Source organism: Haliotis rubra, unplaced genomic scaffold (genome assembly GCF_003918875.1).
Source record: "Haliotis rubra isolate DU_JTF1 unplaced genomic scaffold, ASM391887v1 Scf1747, whole genome shotgun sequence".
Lineage (NCBI taxonomy): Eukaryota > Metazoa > Mollusca > Gastropoda > Lepetellida > Haliotidae > Haliotis > Haliotis rubra.
The window spans coordinates 53,385-66,961 of NW_025765722.1; the positions used below are offsets into that span (position 1 = coordinate 53,385).

A 13,577-nucleotide genomic window follows, 5' to 3' on the forward strand; every position below is an offset into this window, starting at 1 on the left:
GAGATACGCACACGCCTGTTAAAGCAGCGGTATTACGAGTCGGGGAAACTGCATCGGTTGTTTATGTCTTCATGATACTTCCTGCTGAGATACGCACACGTCTGTTTAAGCAGCGGTATTACGAGTCGGGGAAACTGCATCGGTTGTTTATGTCTTAATGATACTTCCTGCTGAGATACGCACACGTCTGTTAAAGCAGCGGTATTACGAGTTGGGGAAACTGCATTGGTTGTTTATGTCTTCATGTCACTAACATAACAATGAGAAACATACTTTCTTAGGTTTAATTTGATTTGTTTCATTTTCATGAATATCGATTAGTCTCACGAGCCCATCAATAATCGTTGACGCAAGCGTGATTGATTGATTGATTGATTGACAGATTATTCAATCCATAGCTCCAGCACTGCCAAATGGTACAAGTGGTAGTCTCAAGGAAATGTCACTGGGGTAGACCTTGACATTTACTAGTTTTGGATTCGAACTGTTCAAAGGGTGAACATTGTTTTGGTTGTAAGTGCCATGAGTTTCAGATGTTTTGACACATACAAAACAGAGACACTGCTGGGGACAAAGGAATCACTTCTTATATGGTGAGAAGCTGCAGACAAGCAAACACTCAGTTACCATATGAACCTGACTCGACAATGTGCTGCAATATGTCCAGGTGATATTGTGTTACTTTTTAAACTTGTTCAGTGAAGGATGAATGAAGATATTAATCATAACCAGTTGGTTTCAGTGTGTGTCATATTGATTCTAATGTTTTACCTCTGAAATGTTTCGGCACGTGTATATGTATTGTTTCAGGTTGACCCGGGAATCCCGTTGCCATGGGTAAATATAGTAATGTGCCGATGACACGGAGAAGCCAGTCTGTGGGAGGAATCAACCTAGCTCGACGACCAAAGAGAAATGTGTCCATAAAAACCTACGTGAGTTGATGCTTCTGAGTTGATGCTTCTGGGCTTTTGAGCATTGACGTTTGATCTTTGATTCTGTGTGTTGCACAGTGATGTTTGATCGGTGGTTCTGTGTGATGCACAGTGATGTTTGATCTGTGTTTCTGTGTGATGCACAGTGATGTTTGATATGTGGTTCTGTGTGATGCACAGTGATGTTTGATCTGTGGTTGTGTGTGATGTTTGATCTGTGGTTCTGTGTGATGCACAGTGATGTTTGATCTGTGTTTCTGTGTGATGCACAGTGATGTTTGATCTGTGGTTGTGTGTGATGCACAGTGTTGTTTGATCTGTGGTTGTGTGTGATGCACAGTGTTGTTTGATCTGTGGTTGTGTGTGATGTTTGATCGGTGGTTCTGTGTGCTGCACAGTGATGTTTGATCTGTGTTTCTGTGTGATGCACAATGATGTTTGATCTGTGTTTCTGTGTGATGCACAGTGTTGTTTGATCGGTGGTTCTGTGTGTTGGCAGTGATGATTGATCTGTGGTTCTGTGTGTTGGCAGTGATGTTTGATCTGTGCTTCTGTCTGTTGCACAGTGATGTTTGATATGTGGTTGTGTGTGATGTTTGATCTGTGTTTCTGTGTGATGCACAATGATGTTTGATCTGTGTTTCTGTGTGATGCACAGTGATGTTTGATCTGTGGTTCTGTGTGTTGGCAGTGATGTTTGATCTGTGGTTGTGTGTGATGTTTGATCTGTGTTTCTGTGTGATGCACAGGGATGTTTGATATGTGGTTGTGTGTGATGTTTGATCTGTGTTTCTGTGTGATGCACAATGATGTTTGATCTGTTTCTGTGTGATGCACAGTGATGTTTGATCTGTGGTTGTGTGTGATGCACAGTGATGTTTGATCTGTGGTTGTGTGTGATGTTTGATCTGTGGTTATGTGTGATGCACCGTGATGTTTGATCTGTGGTTGTGTGTGATGCACAGTGATGTTTGATCTGTGGTTCTGTGTGTTGTGCAGTGATGTTCGATCTGTGGTTCTATGTGATGTGCAATGATGTTTGATCTGTGGTTCTGTGTGATGTGCAGTGATCTTAGATATGTGTTTCTGTGTGATTCACAGTGATCTTAGATATGTGTTTCTGTGTGATGCACAATGATGTTTGATCTGTGGTTCTGTGTGATGCACAATGATGTTTGATCTGTGGTTCTGTGTGATGCACAGTGATGTTTGATCTGTGGTTCTGTGTGATGCACAATGATGTTTGATCTGTGGTTCTGTGTGTTGGCAGTGATGTTTGATCTGTGGTTCTGTGTGCTGGACAGTGATCTTTGATATGTGTTTCTGTGTGATGCACAATGATGTTTGATCTGTGGTTGTGTGTGATGCACAATGATGTTTGATCTGTGTTTCTGTGTGATGCACAGTGATGTTTGATCTGTGGTTCTGTGTGATGCACAGTGATGTTTGACCTGTGGTTGTGTGTGATGTTTGATCTGTGGTTGTGTGTGATGCACAATGATGTTTGATCTGTGGTTCTGTGTGATGCACAGTGATGTTTGATCTGTGGTTCTGTGTGATGCACAGTGATGTTTGATCTGTGGTTGTGTGTGATGCACAGTGATGTTTGATCTGTGGTTCTGTGTGATGCACAGTGATGTTTGATCTGTGGTTCTATTTCATGCACAATGATGTTTGATCTGTGGTCGTGTGGTTGTGGTGCGTAGTGATGTTTGATATGTGTTTCTGTGATGCGCAGTGATGTATCATCTGTAATTCTGTGGGTTGTAGAGGTGTTTAAGCCTTTGAATCTGTGGGTCATGTACTAGTGTTTAGATCTGTAATTCTGCAGGCTGAACACTTGTTCACTCACATTAAAAAGCTGAGACAGTGTTTCTGTGTTACAGGATGACACTGTGGGATTATCCCGCACGGAGGAACGTGAGCTGAAGAAAGCCCTGTATGCTTCCCTGCAGGAGTGTAAACGATTAGCTCGTTACCAGCTGGATACTGACGAACAACCTGTACCACAGCCAGTCCCTCGCCAGACCCGACCCATCAGGAGCCGATCTTGGCCATACACGCCGTCGGTGTGCAGCACAGCCACACCTAGCACTTGTGTCAGTGTGGACGAAAGCAGCCAGGACTCGGTCAAGTCTTCTGTCAGCTCAGTGGCCGAACAGAAGACCAGACAGGAGAGGTCAGTGTGTAGGACACAGTTGCATCCCTTGGACATGACAGAACCCTGTGATGGATAGTCAGAATCCCTGTGATCGATAGTCAGAATCCCTGTGATCGATAGTCAGAATCCCTGTGATTGATAGTCAGAATCCCTGTGATCGATAGTCAGAATCCCTGTGATCGATAGTCAGAATCCCTGTGATTGATAGTCAGAATCCCTGTGATCGATAGTCAGAATCCCTGTGATCGATAGTCAGAATCCCTGTGATTGATGGTCAGAAACCCTGTGATCGATAGTAAGAATCCCTGTGAGTGATAGTCAGAACCCCTGTGATCGATAGTCAGAATCCCTGTGATCGATAGTCAGAATCCCTGTGATTGATAGTAAGAATCCCTGTGATCGATAGTCAGAATCCCTGTGATCGATAGTCAGAATCCCTGTGATTGATAGTCAGAACCCCTGTGATCGATAGTCAGAATCCCTGTGATTGATGGTCAGAAAACCTGTGATCGATAGTCAGAATCCCTGTGATTGCTAGTCAGAATCCCTGTGATTGATAGTCAGAATCCCTGTGATTGATGGTCAGAAACCCTGTGATCGATAGTCAGAATCCTTGTGATTGCTAGTCAGAATCCCTGTGATTGATAGTCAGAACCCCTGTGATTGATTGTCAGAATCCCTGTGATTGATAGTCAGAACCCCTGTGATTGTCAGAATCCCTGTGATTGATTGTCAGAAACCCTGTGATTGCTAGTCAGAATCCCTGATTGATAGTCAGAACCCCTGTGATCGATAGTCAGAATCCCTGTGATCGATAGTCAGAATCCCTGTGATTGATAGTCAGAATCCCTGTGATCGATAGTCAGAATCCCTGTGATCGATAGTCAGAATCCCTGTGATTGATAGTCAGAATCCCTGTGATTGATGGTCAGAAACCCTGTGATCGATAGTAAGAATCCCTGTGATTGATAGTCAGAACCCCTGTGATCGATAGTCAGAATCCCTGTGATCGATAGTCAGAATCCCTGTGATTGATAGTCAGAATCCCTGTGATCGATAGTCAGAATCCCTGTGATTGATAGTCAGAACCCCTGTGATCGATAGTCAGAATCCCTGTGATTGATGGTCAGAAAACCTGTGATCGATAGTCAGAATCCCTGTGATTGCTAGTCAGAATCCCTGTGATTGATGGTCAGAATCCCTGTGACTGATGGTCAGAAACCCTGTGATCGATAGTCAGAATCCCTGTGATTGCTAGTCAGAATCCCTGTGATTGATAGTCAGAACCCCTGTGATTGATTGTCAGAATCCCTGTGATTGATTGTCAGAATCCCTGTGATTGATAGTCAGAACCCCTGTGATTGTCAGAATCCCTGTGATTGATTGTCAGAAACCCTGTGATTGCTAGTCAGAATCCCTGATTGATAGTCAGAACCCCTGTGATTGATTGTCAGAACCCCTGTGATTGATTGTCAGAATCCCTGTGATTGATTGTCAGAATCCCTGTGATTGATTGTCAGAACCCCTGTGATTGATAGTCAGAACCCCTGTGATTGATTGTCAGAAACCCTGTGATTGATTGTCAGAATCCCTGTGATGGATAGTCAGAACCCCTGTGATCGATAGTCAGAATCCCTGTGATCGATAGTCAGAATCCCTGTGATCGATAGTCAGAATCCCTGTGATTGATAGTCTTGATAGTCAGAATCCCTGTGATTGATAGTCAGAATCCCTGTGATCGATAGTCAGAATCCCTGTGATCGATAGTCAGAATCCCTGTGATTGATAGTCAGAATCCCTGTTGGCTTAGTCTAGTTTCCAGGCTAGTAAACACTTGTGGATATCACCAGCGTGCTAACTGTCTGGATTCTCTCTATCTCAATAACACACTCTTTGAGGTAAATGTTCAACTTTCAAAGCGATGTTAAACCCAACTCATTCACTCATGTTTAGTTTGCATAGTTAAAAAGGGATGCTGTTGAGGTTTTGCTGTGTACCAATAGATAGTTGTTGAATCAGGTGACCTCACTCTTTATATTTTAAACATTATTAAGATTATTGCAAGGTCCCCTCATCTATCTAGCTTAATTTCAAACTCTCATTTGTGAATGTGTGATGAAATGTCTGTGTATACTTAGAGCATTAGACATTTTGTTGTTTCAGGAAAATCCATGCACAGCGCAAGTTTGCACAAGGGTCCCTTCCTCCGACCCCCAGTACAACTCCAGTGAAGGTCAAGGCCTCTCCCATCAAACTTCTGCCGAGACGAGCCAAGACTGAGGACTTTTTGACATTCCTCTGTTTACGAGGTGTGTTGTTGAGTATTTTCCTAGCTCACATAATCTTACAATCGTATCGGTTTAACTGAAAACAAAAATATTCATTTTTCCTTATCCTGACTCATGCTCTTTTGCTTGTCTTCTTCTTCTTGCGAACATAGTGGAACACTTGTATCTCCTTATTTGAAGCTCCCTTCAAAGTAAAATCACTAATTGGTACTCACCACGAGTTGCTTCCCTTTGCTCCCCCTGGCGGGAAAGGTGTCGCCACCCTCTTGCCATGTGCTTCACTCTCTCCTTCTTCGCCCAGTGAGCAGGATGTGAGAGCGCCTCATGTCTCCTTACACACCATATCCTTTGAAATTTTCTTAGTTTTTACCTCTCTTAGGCTACTATAGAGGTATAGCTAGTATCCTTTACTAATTTGTATTGATTATTTATCGTATTTCTACTGTTTATTCACGTGTATTCGTGATTGTTCAGCTAGCTATTTGTAGATTACGTTTTTCCGCCTCTGATCCGCATGTAATATGCCCTAGTTGTTCTACGCCGTGTGCGTTTGATTCACGTTGCAGTTACTGCATTAATCTATCTCATTCTGCATTTAATAAATATCATCTTTGCGTCTTAAGACGTGCTGCAGATAGGTCAACGCAAACAAGGGCAAAACATGGCAGATAGTCCAGATATTCCATCCAGTCAGCTGCTAGCGATCGACCCTCTCCGTCTGGTGTGCTGCTAGAGACCCCTGCGGTAGAGGAGCGTGGGGCGCTTGATCCGTTACCTCGAAGAAAGCGACCGGCCTCCCCAGACATCGTCGCCATCGCAGACCAAGTATAAGAGGGCCTCAACGTCTTCTCAACGCAGACTTAGGACCCCAGGGCAGCGCCAGACTTCCAAAGGGAAATCTACGAAGACAGCGAGAACTTTCTCAGCCGAGATCGTTCCAGCAGCAGAATTGGGCCTCGATGATCAGCCGATAATCATCCCGACTTACGGCACAAGAAGCGACCGTGTCAGCGACTGTGACTTCTGCAGAGATCACCATGCAGCCTGATGCCTCTACACTGGCGTCGGACGTTATTGATGTGGACCCCATCGCAGAGAAGGCGCCCGACTTGACCGTCACAGATCATCCCAGAAGACATGATGCGGCAAATTATGAACATCATGGAGGACCACTACAAACTGCAGAAGCAGGGTCCGAGCCTTCGCGAAGGCTCCAACGTGAACAGCACCCCAGAGGCACCCCGTCAGCGTAGCAGCCAAGGCGATGTCACCTTAGCGAAGGAAGTCCCGGACCACCTTGGCGAAGGACCTAGATGTACAGCCTTCGAAGGCCTTGGCGGGACAGATCATCACCATCTTCGATTTCATCCCTAGATATGGACTCGGACCATCAGGCGTCCACGGAGGAGGCCTTCGGCGAAGGTCATATCATCGATCCCCGGACCGGGCGCAAATGAAGCTTCAGCGAAGGCATTCAGCGAAGGGCACATGATTCCAGATCTTCATCATCTAGAAGGACATCGAGGGACTATAGAAGAGCTTGGCGAAGCTATCAGAGTTAAGCCTCACAAAGTAAGCCAAGAAGATCATCCATAGAGCGATCTCCGCCGTTCATCACCATGTCGATCACCCGTCAGGTCACCACATAGAGCTGCGCACAAGTCAACTAGATGCATACAAGCATTATCGGGACATACAGACAGCTACGCCAGTCGAAGAGCATCTACATTTCGTTAATGATGATGGTATTGAGGATGATGGAGGAATCATTTTCTCGATGCAGAGATCACGGTATTGGATGGTCAATAACCTAGATCTCTCATCACCATCTAAAAGTGGCAATACAAGCGCAGACTTATTTGATGAAAGAAGGCGATCCAGATCGCGATCACACTACCCCGATCGACCCGATCGGCGGCAGTGCCACAGAATCTAGATGCAGCTTTCCAGAAAGCTTCACGAAAGTTCAGACACCACATCTGCCAAACTTTCATGCCAAGAAGTTCTCCACGCATAACATGGACCCTTCTACAAAGCCCAGGACATCGATGAGAACTATAAGATCATCAGCGATGTCAAGAACAAGATTTATAAGATGGATGATCGCAAGTTGGCTCATATAGAAACCATGACGAGACGTATGTTCTTTGGGCTAAATAGATCTAGGACGATCAATGAGACTCTTATTACTAGATTCCGTGATTCCACGACTGAAGATGATAGAATGATTTACTCTGCCTTACTTATGCAAAAGAAAGATCAGCAGTTCTTAACGGATCATCTTACATCTGTTTCAGCAGCACTGACCTTAGCTCGTCGTCAAGGCCTCCTCGCTTCCTGCAATTGGGGTGAGAACTTTACAGCCCCACTTTATACAGCCCCGTGGTCGACAACATCCATCTTTGGCGGAGAAATTGACAAAATTCGCCAAGGAAGTCTCTAAGGATTCCAGGGAAGTCCTTATGATTAAATCGATGGACACACTAGCCAGCCTCATTCGTCAGACTTCACAAAGATACTCAGGCAGATCTAAGTTCACGGGCCTACAAAGAGCAAGAGACAGGAAGATAGCCAGCTCTAGAGGTAAAGATTCTTTTAAGTAAAGCCCATATGGCAACTATAGAGGAGGGTCAGGAAGAGGCAGGACACCCAGAGGTTCCCACCAACTATAGGCAGCTGAAACACAGGTTGAAGCGACTGGAGTCTTCCACCCCAGCCATTCCAGTACAGCCAGCACAAGTGGGTGGGGCCTCCAACTACACTGGGAAAACTGGGGAATATTGCAAGACCCTTACGTCTCCAACATTCTTCAACACGTTTAAGTATCCCACTACTGGCCAAGCCTCCGCTGACAATCAAACCCTCAAGTTCGATTTACAAGCAACAACTACCAAAGTTAAGAGAGGCTGTTTCATCACTCCTATCCAAACAGGCCATAGAAGTAATAGATCAAGCAAACATCGAACCAGGTTTCTACTCCCCCAGTTTTCCTAGTTCCCAAGAAAAACTCCACGGAGAAATACAGACTCATCTACAACATGAGCTTTTTCAACAAGAATTATCTCGCCAAACCACCCGGTTTAAGCATGATACATTTACCTCAGTTACGCCAGATGATTCGTCCTATGGACTACATGGGCAGCATAGATCTACAGGATGCCTACCTGCACATCCCCATTCATCCCGATTCCAGGAAATACCTACGGTTTACTCTAGAAGGGCTACATTACCAGTGGAAAGTACTCCCATTCGGAATATCATCAGCCCCCTGGCTATTCACGAGGATAACGGAACCGATTATCACTTTTCTACATCGGGCAAAGGGCTCTCGCCAGTGCGTTTTACCTCGACGACGGGATACAAGTAGATCAAGATCCACGGCGTCTCAAACTACAGTTAAATTACATCATAAAGCTACTAACACAACTAGGATGGTTAGTAAACTTACGCAAGTCGGACCTAGTACCATCGCAAGACCTACAGTTCCTAGGTATTCGATTCATCACAAATCGCGAACCCGTATCGTTGTACCAGAAGACCGTTGGCTCAAGATACAACAGACCATTCCACCAGCTCTACTCTCTCCGTTACCACGCCGACAATGGCAGAGCCTACTAGGTTTTTCACATCAGCCCAAGACATGACTGTCACAGGCAGATTACAGTTCGTCCCCTACAGGTCCTCATCAACGACATCTCAGCGATGTACAACCATTCAGTCTACACGAAACATCTCAGACCTCATCTACTATGGTGGACCAAGAAATCGAATGTCTGCGAAGGGATTTGTTTAGCAGAGCAGGAATTCAAAACCCATCTATATGTAGACGGCCATTACTCCAAGGTTGGGAGCTCATCTAAGCCAACCACGCGATATCAGGATTATGGAATCAGCAAGAAAGCAAACTCCATATAAACATTCTAGAAATGAAAGCTGTAATCAGCATGCATCTCACATTGGAGCACATTTCTACAAAATGCGCACCTAATGATCCATACAGACAATTCGACAGTGGCGTTCTACGTAAACAAGCAAGGCTCAACGAGATCGCTGAACCTTTTGAACCTAAGCTTTCAACTGTTCGATCTAATACAAGATCTAAATCTACATGTCAGAGCAGTTCACATTCCCGGAGCCAGAAATGTACTAGCAGACGCTCTCTCTTGGCCTCATCTACCATCACCGACAGAGTGGATGATCAACAGGGAAATATTTGCACAGATAATCAAGCAATTAGGGCGGCTAATAGATCTATTAAGCCACCGCGATTCAACAATCAACTACCGACATTTGTGTCACCAGTCCCAGACCCTCAAGCTTGGGGGCAACGGCTCTAAGTCTATCATGGGAAGGCCTCGAAACGCGTCGCAGCGTTTCGCCGCCAGCAATAATACCTCAAGTATTACAGAAAATCAGACAAACAAAGAGCCTACAACTCACTTTGGTCGCCCTACTGGCCGGCCAGAGCGGTTTCCCCATACTAATTCAAGAAATCGGTCAACCAGCACTGGAGCTACCCAAAGCGGCAGCGCAAACCTGTTAATTCATCCTCACACCAAACAAGTGCACGGAAACCCAGGAGTGTTCCAACTACACGTATGGACTGTATACAAATGTGTTTAAACAAGAGAGGATATTCTGCGGGCGGCAAAAGCAGTCACGCTTGCCTTCGTTACTCAACTCGTAACTTGTAACGGCGACAAGTGGCACAGTTTTGAAAATTATGCAGCAAAGAAAGGTTTTACAGCGCGAGAGGCTTCACAACCTCAAGTGGCAGACTATTTGTGTTACCTTCGCCAAAACAAACATTTAAAAGGTTCAACGATATCAACATATCTTGCCGAGCTCAGTTCTGTAGTCACCATGAGAACGGGGGTCAAGTTGACAAGATCTCCAGAGTTACGGGCTTTCCGATTGGAGGACCAAAAGCGGAAGTTCCACGCCCCAGCTTGGGATCTGAATATAGTGTTACAACACCTCACTAGTGAGGTTTATGAACCATTGGAATCGACAACTTTTGAATTTCTCTCACAGAAAACACTATTTCTACTATCTCTAGCCACGGCAGCAAGAATGTCCGAAATTCACGCTCTAGATTACGAGAGGATACAGTTTGATGACAATCATAACACAGCGCACCTCGGACTAAGATGGGATTTCATCGCTAAAAATCAACTGCCAGGTCAACCAGACAGATTATTCCACATCCCGGCGCTATCCTCTATTCTCGGATCACAAGATACACAAGACTTATCACTGTGTCCAGTAAGAGCTCAAAGTTTATTTCTACGACGATCCAAAACAAGGAGAAGATTTCTCAACGCGTTTATTCATCCCCTTATAAGCCTCTGAATCAAACAGAAGTGTCACGGACCACAATATCTATTTGGATAAGGACTGTCATCCTCCGTGCCTACAAGGCAGCAGAGCTTGGACCCACCAACAGCATCAAATCCACATGAGATCAGGGCTCTGGCCTCCACCCTCTGCATCCTGCGGTAACTGTTCGTTGAACACGATTATGGAAGGATGCTATTGGAAATCTAACATGGTGTTTGCGAATCACTACCTGAGAGTCATCACTACAGAAGATGTCTCTGGCATTCACCATTCTCGACCACTGGTCCTCGCTCAGCAACTGACAGTCCCTCGTGGCGTTAACTATTACCCTCACAAGATTAATATGTATTATATACATACTTATCTAGCTTATAACTCTACGGAGTATTAGGGCTATGTATATATATTCAGCTTAAGTTATTCAGCCTTAAGCTTATACTATGATATGTTCAGTTTCAGTGCCTCTATTAGAGTCACTTATATATATATATATATATTATATGTATTGTTCAATATATTAATAATGTAATTCCCCTTTTAATGGCATTATCGAACCTATGGTTTTTAATACAGGAAATATCCTAAGTCTATGCCTTCATGAAGTTCCCGTAAGGGATATTACAGTTACATCTATACAAAATCACTAATTATAAATCCAAAGTATTCTGTTACTCCCACCTCCGTTTCCGTAGGATTCTACAAGCAAAAGAGCATGAGTCAGGATAAGGAAAAATATGTAATTTTTGGAGTAAAATTGATATTTTATACTTATCCTGACTCATGAGGTTAGCTCCATCCCTCTCCCACATAACACTTTGGATTTTAAGCAAGTGTTGATCCATAAAATCAGGAGAGAGTGGAGCACATTGACACCTTTTGCAAGGGAAGCAGCCCTGTTATACAATTAGTGATTTTACTTTGAAGGAGCTTCAAATAAGGAGATACAAGTGTTCCCATCTGAAGGCAAAAGAGTGAGTCAGGATGGATTATCAATTTTACTCCAAAAATTACATTTTGCTGTTGATCATTGGGCCCGTTATACAGTGCACCGAGCCATCTGCAGGGGGGACTCACATCAAAGGATCCTTGGGCCGTTATGGATCATCAAGGCGGTGACTTAAAAGGTCACCTAAGAATTAGATCCTCTGCAATGTATAGTTGGACTAGGTGTCTTAGTGGACTGGCTGAGAAATGGATCTTTGGCTGTCTATTGCTCTGTAAAGCTTATTAAACAAGGTGACTGACTGGACCATCCTAGAATAGGATCCTGAACACTGTATAGCTATATATTCAACGTGACCGACTAAACCATGTGGACAGTGACTCACGCCACTACTTATCTGGATTATTTACAGACAGTTGCAAACATTGTTGACTGCAAGTTGGCTGACAAGCACCTAATGACATGTTTCCTCTTCCTCCAGGCTCCTCGGTCCTTCCTCCTCACCTCGACTTCTTCAACTTCTCCAGAGGTGAGCCCTCACATGGGGAGATCAGCGCTCCAGAGACGCCCCCACGTCCAGAGCCTGGATCCAAGTGTGAGAGAACAAGGGAGAGCACTCCTGAGTCTTCCAGCGTTAGCACCAACGATGAGCTGTATGAGATAGGAACGCCTTCACCTTGTAGTGTTATAGTAAGTACAGTTGTTATAGATATTACTTGTTACCCAGCCTGGCGTTTGGCATTAATGAGATACTATGACAGTTTGAGGTTGGCATAGTGTGCCTAAGTTGGTTGTCCATGTCTAACTGTGTCACTCCCTTCAAGTTCAGGTAGTGAACATCTAGTAGCAGGTAGTGAACAGGTAATGAACATCTAGTAGCAGGTAGTGAACAGGTAATGAACATCTAGTAGCAGGTAGTGACCATCTGGCGGAGATATTGATCATCTAGCAACATGTAGGGAACCAAGTTTATGTTAAAAGGAATACACACATTTAAAGCCATTTATACTCCCACACTCAAATGTTAAGTCATCTGCTAAAGGTGAGATTCTGTAGCTAAGTCTTGTGGCAGTTAGGAAAAGCCTGAGTTGGTAATTGAATTGTGTGAGTAAGATTAAGTGAGCTGTTTGATTGCTTGTAATTTCATATTCAATGTTAATCATGATGTTTGATGACCCAGACTTGGGTATTTAGACACTGCTATCATGTTTACTGGTAGTGCGGACTGTGGTGAAATATATTGTCTGGTAGTCCTTTTTGTGTTTGAGATGAGAGTTCAGCTGTTGTTCTTTTCACCAGGCCAATGGACGGAATGGTCTGAGTGCCAGGAAGGCAGCCCGAGCCAGCGCCAGCACTCCAGAGACAGCCCGGGGCATCGTCAGTCTCAGTCAAGGCCTCACCAAGAAAACTACACGCGTAAGCACCCCACATCGTGGTCGAAAATCGGGTTCAGTGGACAAGACTCCTTCCCCACGGAAAGGGTCTCCACTTGTCAGGGGGTCGCCATCTAAACGAGGCTTTGCTGTGAAAAGCTTGTCGCCTCAGTTCTCAAAGACGCCTCCCAAAAAGAAGCTTAGCCTCAAGCAGAAAGCTCTGCTTTCCTTCATGCCTCGTAAAGCAAGCACTAAACATGGCAGTCACAGAGAGGCCAGCTCAAAGCAGGCTGTGCTTGAGGGTAGTCAGGTAAATAATGCTGAAACTCAGAGCTCGCACGCTGCTTTGTATAGGTCTGCTCGTCTCCGCTTGGTCTTTGCATGCACTGATAATCACCAATACTCTTGTGACCCCATCTTGCTTCATTTTCCAATGCTTGTTGAATAGCGTAGTCAGCAATTCTTGTGGTGCTTATAAGTCAACTGTAGGCAGTTGTGTTACAGGGACAAGACAGTGGCTCTGACATATTGTTTGGA

General features: G+C 44.6%; 1 protein-coding gene across 1 annotated transcript in view; it reads left to right on the forward strand.

Annotated features, from left to right (window-relative positions):
- Nucleotides 1-13,577, forward strand: part of LOC124272944 (protein Jumonji-like) — a 48,861-nt gene that overhangs the window by 7,199 nt on the left and 28,085 nt on the right. The window contains 5 exon segments of the mRNA XM_046708186.1: nucleotides 811-935; nucleotides 2,822-3,114; nucleotides 5,260-5,405; nucleotides 12,149-12,357; nucleotides 12,967-13,350. Of these exon segments, the coding sequence (XP_046564142.1) occupies nucleotides 834-935; nucleotides 2,822-3,114; nucleotides 5,260-5,405; nucleotides 12,149-12,357; nucleotides 12,967-13,350 (1,134 nt within the window). The 5' untranslated portion in view covers nucleotides 811-833.